Raw genomic sequence first — 19,637 nt, forward strand, 5'->3', positions numbered from 1 at the left:
CGGCCCCCCCCGCCCCGCGGGCGGGGCCCGGCCCCCCGGGCCCCGGGAACCCCCCGGCGGGGGGGGGGGGGCCCCCCCCGGGCCCCCCGGGCCCCCGGGGGGCCCGGGGCCCCCGGGCCCCCGGCCCCCCGGGCCCCCGGGGGGGCCCCCCGGGGCCGGGCCCCCGGGGGCCCGGGGCCCCCCCGCCGGGGGCCGCCCCGGCCCCCGGCCCCCCGCCGGGGGCCCCGGGCCCCGGGGGCCCGGGGCCCCCCCCGCCGGGGGCCCGGGGCCCGGCCCCCGGGGGCCCCCCCCCCGCGGCCCGGGGGGGCGGCCCCCGCCCGGGCGCCCCCCACCGGGGGGGCCCGGGGGGGGGCCCCGGCGGGGGGGGGCCCCGGGCCCCCCGGGGCGGGCCCGGGGGGGGGCCCCCCCGGGCCCGGGGGGGGGGCCCCCCCCCCCCGCCCGGCCCCGGGCCCCGGGGCCCCCCCGGGGGCCCCGGGGCCGGGGCCCCCCCGGGCCCCCCCCCCCGGGCGCCCGGGGCCCCCGGGGGGGCCCCGGGCCCCCCCCGCGGGGCCCCCGGGGCCCCGGGCCCCGGGGGGCGCCGGCCCCCGGCCCCGGCCCCCGGGGGGCCGGCCCCCGGCGGGGCCGGGCCCCCCGGGCCCCGGGGCCCCCCCCCGGGGGCGCGCCGCCGGCGCCCCCCCGGGGGGGGCCCCCCCCCGGGGGGCCCCCCCCCGGCCCCGGCGGGGCGCGGCCCCCGCCCCCGGGGGGGGGGCGGCCCGCCCGCCGCCGCCCCCCGGGGGGCCCCGGGGCCCCCGGGCCCCCCCGCCCGGGCCCGGGCCCGGGGGGGCCCCCGGGGGGGCCCCCCCCCCCCCCGGGCCCCCCCCGCGGGGCCGCCGCGCCCCCGCCCCCGGGGGCGGGCCCCCCGCCCGGGCCCCCCCCGCCCGCGGCCCCCGGCGGGCCGCCGGGGGGCCCCCGGCGGGGCCCCCGCCCCGGGGCCCGCCCGGCCCCCGGGGGGCCCGCCGGGGGGGGCCCCCCCCGGGGGGCCCCCGGGCGGCCGGGGGGGCCCGGCCCCGGGGGGGCGGGCCCGGGGCCCCCGCCCCTTCCCCGGGGGGCGGGGGGGGCCCCCCCGGCCCGGGGGCCCCCCCCCCCCGGCCCGGGGGGGGGGCCCCGGGGGCCCGGCCCGGGGGCCCCCCCGCCCCGGCGCCGGCGGGGGGGGGGGCGGGGCCCCCCCCCCGGGCCCGGGGGGCCCCGGGGGCGGCCCGGGGGCCCCCGGGCCGGGCCGGCCCGGGGCCGCCCCCCCGCCGGGGGGGGCGGGGCCCCCCCCCGGGCCCCGGGGCCGCGGCCCCCGCGGGGGGCCCCCCCGGGGCCCCCGGGGGCCCCCCCGGGGGGGGCCCCCCGGGGGGGCGGCGGCGCCCGCCCGGCCCCGCCGCCCGCCGGCGGGGGGCCCCCGGGGGCCGGGGGCCCGGGGGCCCCCCCCCCCCCCGGGGCGGGGCCCGGGGGCGGCCCCGGGGGGCGGGGCGGGCCCGGCCCGGGGGCCCCCGCGGCCCCGGGGCCCCCCGGGGGGGGGCCCGGCGCCCCCCGCCGGGGGGGGGGGGGGGCCCCCCCGGGGGCCCCCCGGGCCCCCGCCCCCCCGGGGGGCCCCCGCCGGGGCCCCCCGGCCCCCGGGCCGGGGGCCCCCGGCCCGCCCCCCGGGCCCCCCGGGGGGCCCCCCCCCGCGGCCCCGGGGCCCCCGGGGGCCCCGGGGCCCCGGGGCCCCGGCCCGGCCCCGGGCCGCGGCCCCCCGCCGCGCCGGGCGGCCCCGGGGGGCCCCGGCCCGGGGCCCCCGGGGGCCGCCCCCCGGGGGGGCCCCGGGGGCCCCCCGGGGCCCCCCCCCCGCCGCCCCCGGGCCCCCCCGCCCGGGGCCCCCCCCCGGGGGCCCCCCCCGGGCCCGGGCCCGGCCCGGGGGCCCCCCCGGGGCCCCGGGGGCCCCTCCCGGGCCCCCCGCCCCGGGCCCCCCGGCCCCCCCGGGCCCCCCGGCCCCGGGGGCCCCGGGGCCCGGGGGGGCCCCCGGGGCCCCCCGCCCCCCCCGCCCGCGGGGCCGGGGGCCCCCCCCCCGCCCCCCGGGCCCCCCCGGGGCCGGGGGGGGGGGCCCCGCCCGCCCCCCCCCCCGCCCCCGGGGCCGCCCGGGGGGGCCCCCCGGCGGGCCGGGGCCCCCCCCGGGGGGGGGCGCGGCCGGGCGCCGGGCGGCCGGGGGGGCCCCGGGGGGGGGCGCCCCGGCGGGCCCCCCCGCCCCCCCGCGCGGGCGGCCCCCCCCCGGGCCCCCGCCCGGCGACCCGGGGGGGGGCCCCCGGGGGGGGCCCCGGCCCCCCCGGGCCCCCGGGGGGGCCCCGCCCCGGGGGGGCCGCCCCGGGGGGGGGGCCCCCGCCCCCGGGGGCGGGGCCCGGGCCCCCCGGGGGGGGGCCCCCGCCGGGGCCCCCCCCCCCCGGGGCCCCCCCCGGCCGGGCCCCGGGGGCCACGGGGGCCCCCGGGGGGGCCCGGGGCCCCGCGGGCCCCACGGGGGACCCGGGGGCCGCCCGGGGCCGGGGGCCCGGGGGGGGGGGGCGCGCCCCCGCCCCACCCCGCCCCCCGGGGGGGGCCGGGCCCGACCCCCCCCCCCCCCCCCCCCGGGCCGGGCCCCCGGGGGGCCCCGGCGCCCCGGGGCGGGGCGGCCCGCCCCGGCCCGGGGGGCCGCGCCCAGCCCCCCGGGGACCGCCCCCCGGGCCCGCCCCGGACCCCCGGGGGGCCCACCCCCCCCGCGGCGGGGGCCTTGCCCCCGCCTCCCGGCGGGCCGCGCCGGCGGGCGGGCGGGCCCCCCCGGCCCCGCCCGCGGCGCCCGGGGGCCCCGCCGCCGCCCGCGGGTCCCGCGCCGCCCGGGCCCGCGCCGGGCCCCCGGCCCCCGCCCCGCCGGCGGCCCCCCGCGGCGGCCGCCGGGGGCCCCCGGGGCCCCCGGCCCCCGGGGCCCGGCCCCGGGGGGCGCCCCCGGGGCGGCGCCCGGGGGGCGCCGCGGCCGGGGGGGGGCCCCCCCCCCCGGCGGGCCCCCGCCGCCGCCGGCCGCCCCCGGGGGGCCCCCCGGGCCCCCCCCCCCCCCCCCCCCCCCCCCGGCCCCGGGGCCCGGGCCCCCCCGGCGGCCCGGGCCCGCCCCCCCGGGGGCCCCCGGCCGGCGCCCCAGGGGCCCCCCCCCCCGGGCCCCCCCCGGGCCGCCCCCCCGGGGGGCCCCCCCCCCCCCGCCCCCCCGGGGCCCGGGGGGCCGCCCCCGGGGCCCCCCCCCGGGGGCCCCGCCCGGCCCGGGGCGGGGGGCCCCCCCGGCCCCCCCGGGCCCCGGCCCCCCCGCGCCCCGGGGGCCCCCGCCCCCCCGGGGCCGGCGCCGGGGGCCCCGGGGGGGGGCCGGGGGGCCCCCCCCCCCCCGGCCCGGGGCGCCCCGGGGGGGGGGCCCCCGGGGGGCCGGGGCCCCGGGGGGGGGGCCCCGGCCGCCGGCCGCCCCCGGCCCGGGGCCCCCCGGGGGGCCGGGCCGGGGGCGGGGGGCCCCCCCCCCCCCCCCCCCCGGGGGCCCCCCCGGGGGGGGGCGGGGGGCCGGGGCCCCCCGGCCCCCCGGGGGCCCGGGGGGCCCCCCCCCGGGGGCCCCGGCCGGGCCCGGCCCCCCCGGGGGGGGGGCCCCCCCCCCGGGGGCCCGCGGCCGCGCCCCCCCCCGGGGGCCCCGGGGGGGCCCGGGCCGGGCCCCGGGGGGGCCCCCGGGGGGGGGGCCCCCCCCCGGGGGCCCCCGCCCCCCGGCGCCCCGGGGGCGGGGCCCCGGCCCCCGGGGGCCCGCCGGGGCCCCCCCCGGGGGGCCGGGGCCCCCGCCCGGGCGGCGCCCCCGGCCCCCGGCGGCGCCGGGGGGGGGCGGCGGCGGGGCCCCCGGGGGCCCCCCCCGCCCGGGGGGGGCCGGCCGGGGGCCCCCCCCCCCCGGGGGCCGCCCCCCCCCCGCCCCCGGGGCCGCCCCCCCGGCCCGGGGGGGCGGGGGGGGGGCCGCCGGGGCCGGGCGGCGCCCGGGCCCCCCCGGGGGGGGGCCCCCCCCCCCGGGCGGCCCCCCCCCGGCCCCCCGGGGGGGGGGGGGGGGGGGGGGCCCGCCCCCGCCGGGCCCCCCACCGGGGGGGCCCCCGCCGCGGGCCCCCCGGGGGCCCGGGCGCCCGCGCCGCCGGGGCCCCCGGGGCCCGGGGGGCGGGGCCCCGGGGGCCCCCCCGCCCGGGGGGGGGGGCCGCCGCCCCCCGGGGGGGCCCGGGGCCCGGGGGGGGGCCCCCCCCCGGGGGCCGGCCCCCCCCGCGGGGGGGGGGGGGCCCCCCCGGGGGCCCGGGCCGCGGGCCCGGGGGCCCGGGCGGGCCCCCCCCGGCGGGGGCCCGGGGGGCCCGGGGCGGGGCGGCCCCGGGCCGGCGCGCCCCCGGCCCCCCCGCGGGGGCGGGGCGCCCCCCCGCGCGGGGGGCCCCGGGGGGGGCCCCCCCCGGCCCCGCGGGCCCCGGGCCGCGCGGGCCCCCGGGCCCCCCGGGGCCCCCGGGGCCCGGGGGGCCCCGGGCCCCCGGGGGCCGGGGCGGGGGGGCGGGCCCGGCCCCCGCCCCGGGGCCCCGGGGGGGCCCCCGCCCGCCCCGCCCCCGGGGCCCCCCGGGGGGGCCCCCCGGGGGCCGGGGACCCGGGGGGCCCCCGGGGGGGCCCCCCCCCCGCGGGCCCCGGGGGGCCCCCCCCCGGGGCCCCCGGGGTCCCCCCCGGGGGGCCCCCCCGGGGCCCCGCCCGGGGGCCCCCCCCGGGCGGGGGCGGGGGCCCCCCGGCCCCGGGGGGGGCGGGGGGGCCGGGCCCCCCCCCGGGGGCCCGGGCCCCCCCCCCCCCCCGCCCCCCGGGCCCCCGCCCCCCCCCCCCCCCCGGGGCCGCGGGGGGCGGGGGCGGGCCCGGGGGGGCCCCCCCGGGGGGGCCGCCCCCCCGGCCCCGCCCCGGCCCCCGGGCGGCGGCCCGGGGGGCCCCCCCCGGCCCCCCGGGGCCCCCGGGGCCCCCCCCGGGCCCCCCCGGGCCGGGGCCCCCCCCCCCCCGGGCCCCCGGGGGGGGCGGGGCCCCCGGCGGGGGCCGGGCCCGCGGCGGCCCCGGGGGGGCCCCGCCCGCCGCGCCCGCCCCCCCGGGGCCCGGGGCCGCCGGGGCCCCCCCGGCGGGGCCCCCCCGGGGCCCCGGGCCCCCCGCGGGGCGCCCCCGGGGGGGGCCCCCGGGGGGCCCCCCCCGGCGGGGGCCCCCCCCCCGGGGGGGCGGGCCCCGGGGGGGGGCGGGGGGCCGCCGGGGCCCCCCGGGGCCCCCGGGGGGCCCCCCCGGGCCCGGGCCCGGGCGCGCGGGGCCCCCCCCGCCCCCCGGCCCGCGCCCCCGGGGCCCCGGCGGGGGGGCCCCCGCCCCGCCGGGGGCGGGCCCCGCGGGCCCCCCGGGGGGGGGCCCCCGGGGCCCCCCCGCGGGCGCCCGCGGGGCCCCCGCGCGCCCGGGGGGGCCGGCCCCCGGGCGGGGGGGGGGCCCGGCCGCGCCCGGGGGGCCCCCCGGGGGGGCCCCCCCCGGGGCCCCCCCCCCCCCGGGGGGGCCCCCCCGGGCCCCCGGGCCCCGGGGGCCCCGGGCCCCCCGGGCCCCCCGGGCCCCGGGGGGGCACCCCCCCCGCCCCGCCCGGGCCCCCCCCCCCCAGTCGGGGGGGTGCCCGGTGGGCGGGGGGGCGGGCGGGGGGCGGGGGGGGCGTGGCGGGGGACGGGTGCCCCTGGGCGCGGGGCGGGGGGGGGCGCGGGGGGGCCGGGACGCGGGCGCGGGGGCGGGGGGGGGGGCGGGGGCGGGCGGGGCGCGGGGGGGGGAGCGGGGGGGGGGGGGGCGGGCGGCGGGGGGCGCCTGGCGGCGGCGGCGGTCGGGGGCAGCGGGCGGGCGGGGCGGGGGGGCGGGCCCGGGGGCGCCGCGGCGGCGGGGGCGCGGCGGCGGGGGGGGGCGGGCGAGCGGGGCGCGCGGGCGGGGGGGGGCGGCGGCGCGGGGGGGTCGGGGCGGGGCGCGGGGGTGGGCGGGGCGGGGGCGGGGGCGGGGGGGCGCGCGGCCGCCGGCCGGGGGCGGGGCGGGCGCCCTGGGGGTGGCGCGCGGCGGGGCGGGGGGGCCGGGCCGGGACGCGGCGGGCGGGCGGGGCGGCGCGGCCGCGGGGCGGGGGGGGGCGGTGGGGGGGGGTTTTGGGCGGGCGGGGGCCGGGGGCGCGGGCGGGGCGGGGGGAACGGGGGGCGCGCGGGGGCGCCCGGGCGGGGCGCGCGGGCGCGGGCCCCGGGGGGGGCGGCGGGGGGGGGTGGGGGGGGGGGCGGAGGGCGGGCGGGGGGCGGGGGGGGGGGGGGGGGGGCGCGGGGCGGGGGGGCGCGGGGGCGGGGCGGCGCGGCGGGCGGGGGCGGCGCGGGCCCCGGGGGGGGGCGGCGGGGCCGCGGGGGCGGGGGGCGCGGGGCGGGGCGCGGGGGGGCCCCGGGCGCGCGCGGAGGGGGGGGGCCGCGGGGGGGGGGGGGGCGGCGGCGGCGCGGGGCGCGCGCGCGGGGACGGGGGCCGGCGGACGGGCGGGGCGCGGCCCCGCGGGCGGGGCGGGGGGGGGGCGCGGGGGGGGCGGGGGGCGGCGCGGGCGGGGTGCGGCGGGGGCGGCGGGCGGCGAGCGGGCCCCGGGGGGGGGGGTGCGGGGGGGGGGCCCCCCCGCGCCGCCCCCCCCCCGCCCGCCCCCCCCCCCGCCCCCGCCCCCCGCCCCACCCGCCCCACCCCCCCCGCCCCCCCGCCCCCGGCCAGCCCCCGCCCCGCCCCCCCCGCCCCCCCGCCCCCCCGCCCCCCCCCCCCCCCCCCCCCCCGCCCCCCCGCGCGCCGCGCCCCGCCCCCCCCCCCCGCCCCCCCCCCCCCCCCCCCCCCCCCCCCCCGCCCCGCCGGCCCCCCGCCCCCCCCGCCCCCCGCCCCCCCCCCGCCGCACCCCCGCCGCGCCCCCCCCCCCCCCGCCCCCCCCCCCCCCCGCCCCCCCCCCCCCCCCCCCCCCCCCCCCCCCCCCGCGCCCGCCCCCCCCCCCCCCGACCCCCCGCCCCCCCCGCCCCCCCGCGCCCCCCCCGCCGCCCCCCGCCCGCCCCCCGCCCCGCCGCCCCCCCCCCCCGCCCCGCGCCCCCCCCCCGCCCCCCCCGCCCCCGCCCCCCCCCCCCCCCCCCCCCCCCCAGCCCCCCCCCCCCCCCCCCCCCCCCCCCCCCCCCCCCCCCCCCCCGCCCCCGGCCCCCCCCCGCCCGGCCCCCCCCCCCGCCCCCCGCCCCCCCCCGCCCCCCCCCCCCCCCCCCACCGCCGCCCCCCCGCGCCCCCCCCCCCGCCCCCCCCCCCGCCCCGCGCCCCCCCCCCCCCCCCCCCCGCCCCGCGCCGCCCCCCGCCCCGCCCCCCCGCCCGCCCCCCCCCCCCCCCCCCGCCCCCCGCCCGCCGCCCCCGCCCCCCCCCCCCCCCCCCCCCGGCTCCCCCCGCCGCCGCCCGCCCCCCCCCGGCCCCCCGGCCCCCCCGCCCCGCCCCCGCCGCGGGCCGCCCCCCCCCCCGCCGCCCGCCCCCCCCGCGCCCCCCCCCCCGCCCCGCCCCCCCCCGCCGCCCGCCGCCCCCCCCCGCCGCCCGCCCGCGCCCCGCCCGCCCCCCGCGCCCCCCCCCCCCACCGCCCCCGCCCGGCGCCCCCCCGCCCCCCCCCCCCCCGCCGCGCCCCCCCCCCCCCGCCGCCCCCCGCCCCCCCCCCCCCCCCCCCCCCCCCCCCCCCCCCCCCCCCCCCCCCCCCCCCCCCCCCCCCCCCCCCCCCCCCCCCCCCCCCCCCCGCCCCCCCCCCCCCCCCCCCCCCCCCCCCCCCCCCCCCCCCCCCGCCCCCCCCCCCCCCCCCCCCCCCCCCGCCCCCCCCCCCCGCCCCCCCCCCCCCCCCCCCCCCCCCCCCCCGCCCGCCCCCCCCCCCCCCCCCCCCCCCCCCCCCCCCCCCCCCCCCCCCCCCCCCCCCCCCCCCCCGCCCCCCCCCCCCCCCCCCCCCCCCCCCCCCCCGCCCCCCCCCCCCGCCCCCCCCCCCCCCCCCCCCCCCGCCCCCCCCCCGCCCCCCCCGCGCCCCCCCCCCCCCCCCCCCCCCCCCCCCCCCCCCCCCCCCCCCCCGCCCCCCCCCCCCCCCCCCCCCCCCCCCCCCCCCCCCCCCCCCCCCCCCCCCCCCCCCCCCCCCCCCCCCCCCCCCCGCCCCCCCCCCCCCCCCCCCCCCCCCCCCGCCCCCCCCCCCCCCCCCCCCCCCCCCCCCCCCCGCCCGCCGCCCCCCCCCCGCCCCCCCCCCCCCCCCCCCCCCCCCCCCCCCCCCCCCCCCCCCCCCCCCCCCCCCCCCCCCCCCCCCCCCCCCCCGCCCCCCCCCCCCCCCCCCCCCCCCCCCCCCCCCCCCCCCGCCCCCCCCCCCCCCCGCCCCCCCCCCCGCCCCCCCCCCCCCCCCCCCCCCCCCCCCCCCCCCCCCCCCGCCCCCCCCCCCGCCCCCCCCCCCCCCCCCCCCCCCCCCCCCCCCCCCCACCCCCGCCCCCCCCCCCCCCCCCCCCCCCCCCCCCCCCCCCCCCCCCCCCCCCCCCCCCCCCCCCCCCCCCCCGCCCCCCCCCCCCCCCCCCCCCCCCCCCCCGCCCCCCCCCCCCCCCCCCCCCCCCCCCCCCCCCCCCCCCCCCCCCCCCCCCCCCCCCCCCCCCCCCCCCCCCCCCCCCCCCCCCCCCCCCGCCCCCCCCCCCCCCCCCCCCCCCCCCCCCCCCCCCCCCCCCCCCCCCCCCCCCCCCCCCCCCCCCCCCCCCCCCCCCCCCCCCCCCCGCCCCCCCCCGCCCCCCCCCCCCCCCCCCCCCCCCCCCCCCCCCCCCCCCCCCCCCCCCCCGCCCCCCCCCCCCCCCCCCCGGCCCCCCCCCCCCCCGCTCGCCCCCCCCCCCCCCCCCCCCCCCCCCCCCCCCCCCCCCCCCCGCCCCCCCCCCCCCGCCCCCCCCCCCGCCCCCGCCCCCCCCCCCCCCCCCGCCCCGCCCACCCCCCCCGCCCCCCCCCCCCGCCCATCCCCCCCCCCCCGGCCCCCCCCCCCCCGCCCCCCCCCCGCCCACCCCCCCGCCCCCGCCCCCCGCCCCCCCCCCCCCCCCCCCCCCCCCCGCCGCCCCCCCCCCCCCCCCCGCCCCCCCCCGCCCCCCCCCCCGCCACCCGCCCCCCCCGCGCTCCCCCGCGCCCCCCCCCCCGCCCGCACGGAGCCCCCCCCCGCCCCGCGCCCCCCCGCCGCCCCCCCGCCCCCCCGCCCGCGCCCGCCCGCCCCGGCCCCGCCCCCCCCCCCCGCCCCGCCCGCCGGCCCCGCCCCCACCCCGCCCCCCCCCCCCCGCCGGCGCCCGCCCGCGCCCCCCCCGGCCCGCCCCCCCCCGGCCCCCCCCCCCCCCCCCCGCGCCCCGCCCACCCCCGCCGCCGCCCCCACCCCCAGCCCCCGCCGCCCGCCCCGCCCCCCCCGCCCCCCCGCCGCCCCGCCCCCCCCCCCGGGCCCGCGCCCGCCCGCCCCCCCCGCCGCCGCCCGGCCCCGCCCCCCCCCCCCCCCGCCCCGCCCCCCCCCCCGCCGCCCCCCCCCCCCGCCGCCCCCCCCCGCCGCCCCCCCCCCCCGCCCCCCCCCCGCCCGCCCCGCCCCCCGCCCCCCCCCCGCCCCGCCCCCCCCCCCCCCGCCCCCCCCGCGCCCCCCCCCGCCCCCCCCCCCCGCCGGCCCCGCCCGCCCCCCCGCCCCCCCCCCCCCCGCCCCCCGCGCCCGCCCCCCCCCCCCCCCGCGCCGGACCCCCCCCCCCCCCCCCCCCGCCCGCCCCCCCCCCCCCCCCCGCCGCCCCGCCCCGCCCCCCCCCCCGCCCCCGCCGCCCGCCCCCCCCCCCCCAGCCCCGGCCCCCCCGCCCCCCCCCCCCCCGCCCGCCCCCCCCCCCGCCCCCCCCGCCCCCCCCCCCCGGCCCCCCCGCCCCCCCCCGCCCGCCGGCGCCCCGCCCCCGCGCCCGCCCCCCCCCCCCCCGCCCCCCGCCCCCCCGCCGCCCCGCCCCCCCCCCGCCCCCCCCGCCCCGCCCGCCCCCGCCCCCCGCCCGCCCCCCCGCCCCCCCCCCCCGCCCCACCGCGCCCCCGGGCCCGCCCGCCCCCCCCCCGCCGCGCCCCCCCGCCCCCCCCGCCGCCCCGCCGCCCCGCCCGCCCCCCCCCCCCCCCGCCCCCCGGGCCCCGCCCCGCCCCCCCCCGCCCCCCCCCCCCCCCCGCCGCCCCCCCCCCCCCCCCCCGCCCCCCCCCCCCCCGCCCCCGCCCCCCCCCCCCCCAGCCCGCCGCCCCCCCCCGAGGCCCCGACCCGAGGCCCCCCCGCCCCCCCCGCCCCCGCCCCCCCCCCCCCCCCCCCCCCCCCCCGCCCCCCCGCCCCCCCCCGCCCCGCCGCCCCCGCGCCCCCCCGCCCCCCCCCCCCCCGGCCGCCCCCCCGCCCCCCCGCCCCCCCCCCCGCCCGCCGGCGCCCCCCCCCCCCCCCCCGCCCCCCCCCGCCCCCCCGCCCCCCCCGCCCCGCCCCCCGCCCCCCCCCCGCGCCGGGCCCCCCCGGCCGCCGCCCCGCCGCGCCCACCCCGGCCCCCGCCCCCCCCCCCCCACCCGCCCCCCGGCCGGCCGCCCCCCCCCCCCCCCCCCGGACCCCCCCCCCCCCGGGCCCCCCGCCGCCGCCGCCGGCGCGCCACCCCCCCCCGCCCGGCCCGCACCGCCCCCACGCCCCAGCCCCCCCCGCCCCACGCCCCCCCGCGCGGCCCGCCGCCCCCCGGCGCCGCCAGCGCCCGCGCCGCCCCCGCGCGCCGGCCCCCCCCGCCGCCACGCCCCCGGCCCCGGGCGCGGCCAGCCCGCCCCCCCCGGCCCCCCGCCCCGCCCCCGCCCCCCTCCGCGCCCCGCCCCCGCCCGACGCGCCCGCCCCCGCCCCCCGGGGCCCCCGCGCGCCCCCCGCCCCGCCCCCCCGCCGGGCCGCCCAGCGCGCCGCCCCCGGCGCCGCCCGGGCCGCCGCCGCCCCCCGCCACGGCCGTCCCCGCCCCCCGCGCCCCCCCGCGCCCCCCCCGCCAGCCCCCGGGCCCCCCGCCACCCCCCCGGCCCCGCCCGCCCGGCCCCCCCCCGCCCCCCCCCCCCCCCCCCCCCCCCCCCCCCCCCCCCCCCCCCCCCCCCCCCCCCCCCCCCCCCCCCCCCCCCCCCCCCCCCCCCCCCCCCCCCCCCCCCCCCCCCCCCCCCCCCCCCCCCCCCCCCCCCGCCCCCCCCCCCCCCCCCCCGCCCCCCCCCCGCCCCCGCCCCCCCCCCCCCCCCCCCCCCCCCCCCCCCCGCCCCCCCCCGCCCCCGCCCACCCCCCCCCCCCCCGCCCCCCGCCCCCCCCCCCGCCCCCCCCCCCCCCCCCCCCCCCCGCCGCCCCCCCCCCCCCCCCCCCCCCGCCCCCCCCCCCCCCCCCCCCCCCCCCCCCCCCCCCCCCCCCCCCCCCCCCCCCCCCCCCCCCCCCCCCCCCCCCCCCCCCCCCCCCCCCCCCCCCCCCCCCCCCCCCCCCCCCCCCCCCCCCCCCCCCCCCCCCCCCCCCCCCCCCCCCCCCCCCCCCCCCCCCCCCCCCCCCCCCCCCCCCGCCCCCCCCCCCCCCCCCCCCCCGCCCCCCCGCCCCCACGCCCCCCCCCCCCGCCCCCCCCCCCCCCCCCCCCCCCCCCCCCCCCGCCCCCCCGCCCGCCCCCGCCCCGCCCCCCCCCCCCCCCCCCCCCCCCCGCCCCCCCCCCCCCCCCCCCCCCCCCCCCGCCCCCCCCCCCCCCCCCCCCCCCCCCCCCCCCCCCCCCCCCCCCCCCCCCCCCCCCCCGCCCCGCCCCCCCCCCCCCCCCCCCCCCCCCCCGCCCCCCCCCGCCCCGCCCCCCCCCCTCCCCCCCCCCCCCCGCCCCCCCCCCCCCCGCCCCCCCCGGGGCCCCCCCGCCCCCCGCCCCCCCCGCGCCCCCCGCCCCCCCCCGCCCCCCCGCCCCCCCCGCCCCCGCCCGGCGCCGCCCCCCGCGCCCCGCCCCCCCCCCCCCCCCCCCCCCCCCGGCCCCCGCCCCCCCCCCGGCGCCCCCCCCCGCGCCCGCCCCCCGCCCCCCCGCCCGCCCCCGCGCCCCCCCCCGCCCCCGCCCCCCGCCCGCGCCCCCCGGCCCCCCCCCCGCCCCCCGCCGCGCCCCGCCCCCCCGCCCCGCCGCCCCCCCGCGCCGCCCCTCCCGGCCCCGCCCCCCCCCCGCCCCCGCCCCCCCCGCCCCCGGCCGCGCCGCGCCCCCGCCCCCCCCCCCCGCCGGCCCGCCGCTCCGCCCCCCCCCGGCCCCGCCCCCCCCCGCGCCGCCCCCCGCCCGCCCGCCGCCGCCCCCGCCCGGCCCCGCCCCCCGCGCCCCCGCCCCCCCCGCCCCCCGCCCGGGCCGCCCCGGGCCCCGCCGGGACCCGCGCCCCCGGCGCGCCCGGGCCTGGCGCGGGGGGGCCCGCCCCGCGCCGGCGCCCGGGCCGCGGCCCCCTCCCCACCCCCCCCCCCCGCCCACGGCCGCCCCCCGCCCCCCGCGGCGCCGCCCCGCCCCCCGGCCCGCCCCAGCCCCCCCGCCCCCGCGACCCGCCCGGGCCGCGCCCCCCCCGCCCCCCCCGCCCGCCCCCCCCGCCCCGCCCAGCCCCCCCCCCCCCGCGCCGCGCCCGCCCCGCCCCCCCCCCGCCCCCCCCCGCCCCCCGCGCCCGGCCCGCCCCGCCGCCCCCCCGCCGCCCCCGCCCCCCCCCCCGCCCCCCCCCCCCCCCCCCCCCCCCCCCCCCCCCCCCCCCGGCCCCCCCGCCGCCCCCCCCCGCCCCCGCCCCCCCCCCCCCCCCCCCCCCCCCCCGCCCGCGCCCCCCCCCCCCCCCCCCCCCCCCCGGCCCCCCCCCGCCCCCCGCCCCCCCCCCCCCCCCGCCCCCCCCCCCCCCCCCCCCGCCCCCCCCCCCCCCCCCCCCCCCCCCCCCCCCCCCCCCCCCCCCCCCCCCCCCCCCGCCCACCCCCCCCCCGCCGCCCCCCCCCCGCGCCCCCGCCGCCCCCCCCCGCCCGCCCCCCCCCCCGCCCCCCCCCGCCCCCCCCCCCCCCCCCCGCCCCCCGCCCCCCCCCCCCCCCCCCCCCCCCCCCCGCCCCCCCCCCCCCCCCCCGCCCCCCCCCCCCCCCCCCCGCCCCCCCCCGCCCCCCCCCCGCCCGCCCCCCCCCCCCCCCCCCCCCCCCCCCCCCCGCCCCCCCCGCCCCCCCCCCCCCCCCCCCCCGCCCCCCCCCCCCCCCGCCCCCCCCCCCCCCCCCCCCCCCCCCCCCCCCCCCGCCCCCCCCCCCCCCCCCCCCCCCCCCCCCCCCCCCCCCCCCCCCCCCCCCCCCCCCCCCCCCCCCCCCCCCCGCCCCCCCCCCCCCCCCCCCCCCCCCCCCCCCCCCCCCCCCCCCCCCGCCCGCCCCCCGCCCGCCCCCCCCCCCGCCCCCCCGCGCCGCCCCCGCCCGCTCCCCGGCCCCCCGCCGCCCCCCGGCGCCCCCCCCCCCCGCCCGCCCCCCGGCCCCGCGCCCCCCCCCCCGCCCCCCCCCCGCCCCCGCACCCCCCCCCCCCCCCGCGCCGCCCCCCCCCCCACCCCCGCCCCGCCCGCGCCCCCGCGCCCGCGCCCCCGCCCCGCCCCCCCGCCCCCCGCGCCCCCCGGCCGCCGCCGCCGCCCCCCCGCCGCCCCCCCCCGCCGCCGCCCCCCCGGCCCGCCGCCGGCCGCCGCCCCGCCGCCCCCCCCGCCCCCCCGCCCCCCGCCCCCCCCGCCCCCCCCCGCCCCCCCGCCCCCCGGCCCGCCCCCCCGCCCGGCCCCCCCCGCCCCCCCCGCGCGCCCCCCGGCCCCGCCCGCCGGCCCGCCCCGGCCGCCGCCGCCGCCCCCCCGCCCCCGCCCGCCCCCGCCCGCCCCGCCCCGCGCCGCCCCCCGCCCGCCGCCGCCCCGGCCCCGCCGCCCCCCGCCCCGCCCCCCCCCCGCCGCCGGCGCGCCCCCCCCCCCCCGCCGCGGCCCCCCCCGCCCGCCCCGCCCGCGCCCGCCCCGCACCCGCCCCCCGGCCCCCCCCGCGCCCCCCGCCCCGCCCCGCCCCCCGCCCGCCCCCCCGCCCCCCGCCGCCCCCCCCGCGCCCGCCCGCCCCGCCCCCCCGCCCCGCCCCCGCCCCCCCCCCCGACCCGCGCGCCCGCGGCCCCCCGCCCCCCCGCCCCGCCCCCCCGCCCCGCGCCGCCCCCGGCCCCCGCGCCGCCGCCCCGCCGCCCCGCGCCCCCCCCGCGCCGCGCCGCCGCCGCACCGCCCGCCCCCCCCCCGCCCCCCGCGCCCCTCGCCCGCCCCGCCCGCCCCGCCCCCGCGCGCCCGACCCGCCCCGCCCGCCCCCCGCGCCCGCCCCCGCGCGCCGCGCCGGCCCGCCCCCGCCCGCGCCCCGCGCCGCCCCCCCCCCCGCCCCCCGCCCCCCCGCCCCCGCGACGCGCCGCCGCCCCCCCGCCGCCGCCCCGCCCCGCCCCGGCCCCCCCGCCCCCCGCCCGCGCCCCGCCCGGCCCCCCCGCCCCGCCGCCCCCGCCCGCCCCGCGCCCCCCCGCCGCCGCCCCACCGCCGCCGCGCCGGCCGCGCCCGCCGCCGCGCGCCGCCCCCGCCCGCCGCCGACGCCGCGCGCCGCGCCCGCGCCCGCCCCCGCCGGCCCCGCCCGCCCCGCCCCCGCCGCCCCCCCCGCGCCGTCCCGCGCCCCGGCCCGCGCGGGCCCGCGCGCGGGCGCCCGCGGCCGCGCCCCGGCGGCCCGCCGCCCGGCGCGGCGGCCCCGGGCGCGCGGCCGCCGGCGCGCGGGGGGCCCCGCCCCGCCGGCGCCGGGCCGGGCCCGCGGCGCGCGGCGCGCCGCCGCGCCGCCGCCGCCGGCGCCGCCGCGGCCCCGGCGCGCCGCGGGCGCCCCGCGGGCGCCGCCGGCCCCGGCCGCCCCCCGCGGCGCGGGGCCCGGCCGGCCGGCCGCGCGCGGCCGCGGCCGCGCCCCGGGCGCGGCCCCGCCCGCCCGCCGCGGCGCGCGCGCCCGCGCGCGCGGCGCGCCCGGCGCGCCCCCGCCGCCCGGGGCCGCGCGCGCCGCGCGCCCGCGCCCCGCGCCGCGCGCCGCCCGGCGCCCGCGGCCCGCGGCGCCGCGGCGCGGCGCGCGCGCCGCCCCCCCGCGGCGGCGCCCGGCGCGCCGCGCGGCCCCGCGCGCGCGGGCCCGGCGCCCCCCGCGGCGCCGGCCGCCCGGGGGCCGCCCCGGCCGCCGGGCGCCCCCCCGGGGGCCCCGACGACGCGGGCCCCCCGCCCGAACGGCCGCGCGCGCCGCGCGGCGCGCGCCCCCGCGCCCCCGGCCGCCGGGGGCGGGCCCCCGCGGCGCCCCGCGCGCCGCCCGGGGCCGCGCCCCCGCCGGGCGAAGCGCGCGCCCCCCGCCCGGGGCCCCCGCGAAAAAACCCGCCGGCGCCCCGTCCCCACGGGGCGGGGCCCGATCCCCGCGCCGCCCCCCGGCCCCCGACGAGGCGCCCGCCGCCGCCCCCCACGCCGCGTCGCGGCCCGCCCCGCGGCGGCCCGGCGCCCCCGCCGCGCGCGCCGGCGGGGCCGCCCGGCCGCCGCGCGGGGCCGCGCGGGGCGACCCCGCGCCGGCCCCCGGCCCCGGCGGGGCCCCGCCGCCGCGCCGCGCGGGGCGCGCCGGGGGGGACGCGCGCCCCGCCCCGCCGCCCGGGGGCGCCCCCGGCCCCGATCGCGCGCGAGGGGGCGGGGGCGCCCCCCCCGGGGCCCCGGGCCGCGACGCGACCGGGGGCGGCGCCGCGCGCGCCCGCGCCGCCGCGCCCCGGGGGCCCCCCCGCCGGCGCCCCGCGCGGCCGCCGGGGGGACCCGCGCCCGGCGGGGCCCCCCCCCGGGCCCCGCGCGGGGCCGGGCGCGCCGGGGCGCGGACGCGCCCGGGGCTGGCGGGGCCCGCGCGGGGCGCGCGCCGGGGGTCGCGCCGGAAAGCGGCCCCCGGCCCCCGCCCGGCGCGCGCCCCCCCGCCGAAACGGGCCCCCGCGGCCCCAGCGGGGCCCCAGGCCGGCCCCCGCCCGGGCCCCGCGCGCCCCCGGGGCCCCCCGCCGCCGCGACCCGTGCCCCGAGCCGGGGCGCGCGCGGGCGCCCCCCCGCCGGGGCCCGCGCCCCCGCGCGGGCCCGGCGCGCGGGCCCGCCCGGCGCGAGGCGCCGGCCCCCGCGCGGGGACCGCGGCCCCCGTGCCGGCCGGCTCGCGCCCCGGGGCCCCCGCGCCCCCGGGGCGCGCCCCCCCCCCGCGCGCGCCGGGGCCGGGGGCCCCCCCGAAAGGGCCCCCCCACGGGGCCCCCCCTTAGAGGGGGGGCCCCGCGCCCGGGGCCCCGCGCCCCCCCGAAACGCGGGTTCGGCGCGCCGGGGCGGCCCCGCGCGCCCGCCCCGGGGCCGCGCGCCCCCGCGCGGGGGCCCACCCGGGGCGCCGCGGCGGCCCCGACGGCCCCCGCGGCGCCCGGGGCGCCGCGCCGGCGCGGCCCCGTAGGGGAGGCCCCCGCGCGCCGGCGCCGTCCCCCCGCCCCCCGCGGCCCCGACCCGGGGGCGCGCGGCCCCGGGGCGTCCCGCCCCGGCGGGGGCGCGCGCCCGCCGCCGAGACGCGACGAGCGCCGCGCCGCCCCCCGGGCCGGCGCCGCGCGCCCCGGCCGCCCCGACGCCCCGCGCGCGGGGCCCCGCCGCGCCCCGAAAGCGCGGCGACCGCGCCGCGCCCCCCGGCCCGCCCCCGCGGCCCCGCGCGCCGCGGCGCCCCGGGGGACGGCCCGGCGAGACCGCCCCCGGGGCCGGCGCGCGCGGGGGCGGCGCCGGCGCCCCGACCCCGCGCCCACGGGCCCGCGCCCGGCGCGGGCGCGGCCCGACCGGGGGGCGCCGGCCCCGGCGCCGCCGCGCGCCGCGCGCGGGGGCCGGGCCCCGCGGGGCGCCGCCCCGGCGGACGCGCCGGCGGTCGCCCCGCGGCCGCGCGCGCGCGCGGCCCCCTGCCGCCCCGGGCCCGCGCGCCCGCGCGACGCGGGGGCCCGCCGCGCGCCCCGCGCGCGGGGCGGGCCGCCGGCGCCCCCGGGGGGTTCCGGGGCCCCCGCGGGGGCGCCCCGGGCCCCCCGCGCCCCCCGCGCGCGGCCCCCGCCGCCCCGACGCCCCGAGGGGGCCCCGCGCGAGCCGCGGGGCGCGGGGCCCCGGGGCCCCCGACGGGCCCCGCGCCCCGCGCCGCCGGGGGCCCCCCGGGGCGCCCCCCCGGGCCCCCGACGGGGGGCCGGCCCCCGCGCGCCCGCGGGCCCCCGGGGGGCGCCGACGCGCGCGGCGGCCCCCCGGGGCGGCGCCGCGCGCCCGCCGGGCCGCGCGCGCGGGGGCCCGCGCCCCCGCGCGCCCGAAGCAACCCCGGGGCCCGCGGCGCGGCGCCGCGCGCGCGCCGGCCCCCCGCCCCCCGCCCGCGCGGACGTGGCCCGGCCCGGGGCGGGCGCCCCAAGCGCGCCCGCGGCCCGGGGCGGCGAGGCGCGCCGCGCGCGCGCGGCCCCCCGGGGGGGGCGGCGCGCCGGGGCGCCGCGCGGGGGGCCCCGCCCACCCCCCGCCCCGGCCCCGCGGCGCGTCGCGCGCCGGGCCCCCCGCCGGGGGCCGCCGCGCCCCGGCGCCGGGGCGCCGGCCCCCCGCCGGCGCGCCCCGCGCCCCGCGCGCCCCCGCGCCGCCCCGCGCCCCCGCCCCGCGCCGGCGCGGCCGCCGCCCCCCGGGGCGCGACGCCCCCGCCCGCGGCGCGCCCCCGCGCCCCCCGCGCCGCGCCCGCGCGGCCCGGGGGCGCCGGGGCGCGCCCGGGGCGCGGACCGCGCCCCGCGCCGCGCGCGGGGGCCGGCGCGCGCCGGCGGCGCGCCCGGCCCCGCGGCGCGCCGCGCGCGCCCGGCGGGGCGCGCCCCGTCGTCGGCGCCGCGCCCCGCCCCCGGGCCCCGCCGCGCGCGGGCGCGCCGCCGCCGCGGCCGCGCGCGCGCGCGCCCCGCGGGGCCGGGCCCCGCCCCCGCGACCGCGCCCGGGGGCGCCCGGGGCCCCCCGCCCCGCGGCGCCGCGCGCCCCCCACCGGGGCGCGGGCCCCGCCCACGCCGGGGGGGCGACGGCGCGCCCGCCGGGGCCGGGGCGCGGCGGCGCGCCCTCGCCCCGCCCCGGCCGGGGGGGGGCCGCGCCGGGGCCCGCCCCCGCGCGGGCCGCGCCGCGCGCCGGGGGCGGACCCCGCGCCGCGGGCCCGCGCGCGAGCGGACCCCGCGGCGGCCCGGGCCCCCGCGGGGGCCCCGCCCCCGGGCGCGCCCCCCGGGCGCCGGGGCGCGCCCGCCCCGGCCCCCGCCCAACCGCGCCCCCGGCCCCCCCGGGGCCCCCGCCCGGGGCCCCGCCGCGGCGCGGCGGGGCGCCCGACGGTCGCCGGGGCCCGCGCGCCCCGCCCCCAGGGCCCCGCGCGCGGGGGCCCCCGCGCCGGGGGCCCGGGCGCGCCGCCCCCCCGCGGGGCCCGTCGCCCCCGCCCCGCGGCGGGCGCGCCGCCGCGCGCGGCGACGCCGCGCCCGGCCGTCGCGCGGGGGCCGGCCCCCGGCCCAACTCGCACCGGAGCGGGGCGCGCCGCGCGCCCCGCCGCGCGCGCCCGGCGCGCCCGGCGCCCCGGCGCGGGCGCGCGCAGCTGCGGCGGCGCGCCCGCGGGCGCGCGACGCCCCCGCCCCGGGCGTCGGCGCCCCCCGGGGGCGCCGCGAAGCGCGCCGCGCGCGGCGCGGCCCCGGCCGCGCCCGCCCGCGCGCGCCCCCCCGCCGCGCGCCGCGCCGGGGCGCGGAAAAGCGGACGCGCCCCCCCCGCGGGGCCGCGCCGGGGCGCCCCCGACGCCGGGGCACGCGCGGCGCCCCGCGCGCCCGGCCCCGCCCCCCCGCCGGGGCGCGCCGCCGCCCCGACGCCCCGCGCCGCGAGGGCGCCGCCCCCGCCGCGCCCCGGGGGCCGGCCCCGCGCGCCCCCCCGCGCGCCGCGGCCGGCCGGCCCCCGCGGCCCCCGGGGCCCGGCGCGCGGCCGGGGCGCGCGCGGCCCCCCGCGCCCCGGGCGCGGGGGGCGCCCGACGGCGCGCGCGGCGCGCCCGCGCGCCCGCGCGGGCGCGCGCGGCCCCCGGCACGCGCGACCCCGCCGGGGGGGCCCCGCGCCCCCGCGCGCGCGCGCGGCGGGGGCGCGCCGCGGAAAGGCGCGCCGCGCCCCCGCGGGCGGCCCCGCCGCCCCCGCCCCCGCCCCCCGACGCGCGCGCGCGGCGCGCCCCCCGCCCGGCCCGGCCGGCGCCGACGCGGGGCGCGGGGGGCGCCGCGCCGGCGCGCCGCGCGCGCCGCCCCGCGCGCGGGGGCCCGCCCCGCCCCGCGGGGGCCCCCGGAAGGGGGCCCCCGGGGCGCGGCCGGGGCGCCCGCGCGCGCCGCGCCGCGCCCCCGCGCGGGAAGACCGGCGGGGGGGGGGGCCCCCGCGCGCCCCACGCGGGGGCCCCGCCGGGGCCCGAAGGCCCCCGGCGCCCCGCGCCGCCCGGGGGCGCGACCGCGCGCCGGGGCCCCCGTCCCCACGGGGGCGGGCCCCCGCGGGCCCCCGCCGGGCGCCCCCGCGGCCCACCCCCCGCCGCGCCGCGGCGCGCCCCGCCCCCCGCGCGCGGAGACGCGCGCGCC

General features: G+C 98.5%; 1 protein-coding gene across 1 annotated transcript; it reads left to right on the top strand.

Moving 5' to 3' along the window:
- Positions 1-67: 67 nt before the first annotated feature.
- On the top strand, positions 68-19,628 carry LOC135442045 (collagen alpha-1(I) chain-like; the record flags this gene model as incomplete). Its single annotated transcript, XM_064701595.1, has 7 exons — positions 68-136; positions 4,573-4,695; positions 9,807-9,866; positions 10,717-11,010; positions 12,804-12,884; positions 15,477-16,193; positions 16,308-19,628. Coding segments are annotated over 7 exons (4,665 nt in total), but the record flags the coding sequence as incomplete, so codon positions are not given.
- Positions 19,629-19,637: the final 9 nt, after the last annotated feature.

The sequence above is a fragment of the Zonotrichia leucophrys genome, unplaced genomic scaffold (assembly GCF_028769735.1).
Source record: "Zonotrichia leucophrys gambelii isolate GWCS_2022_RI unplaced genomic scaffold, RI_Zleu_2.0 Scaffold_906_19637, whole genome shotgun sequence".
NCBI classification, from domain to species: domain Eukaryota; kingdom Metazoa; phylum Chordata; class Aves; order Passeriformes; family Passerellidae; genus Zonotrichia; species Zonotrichia leucophrys.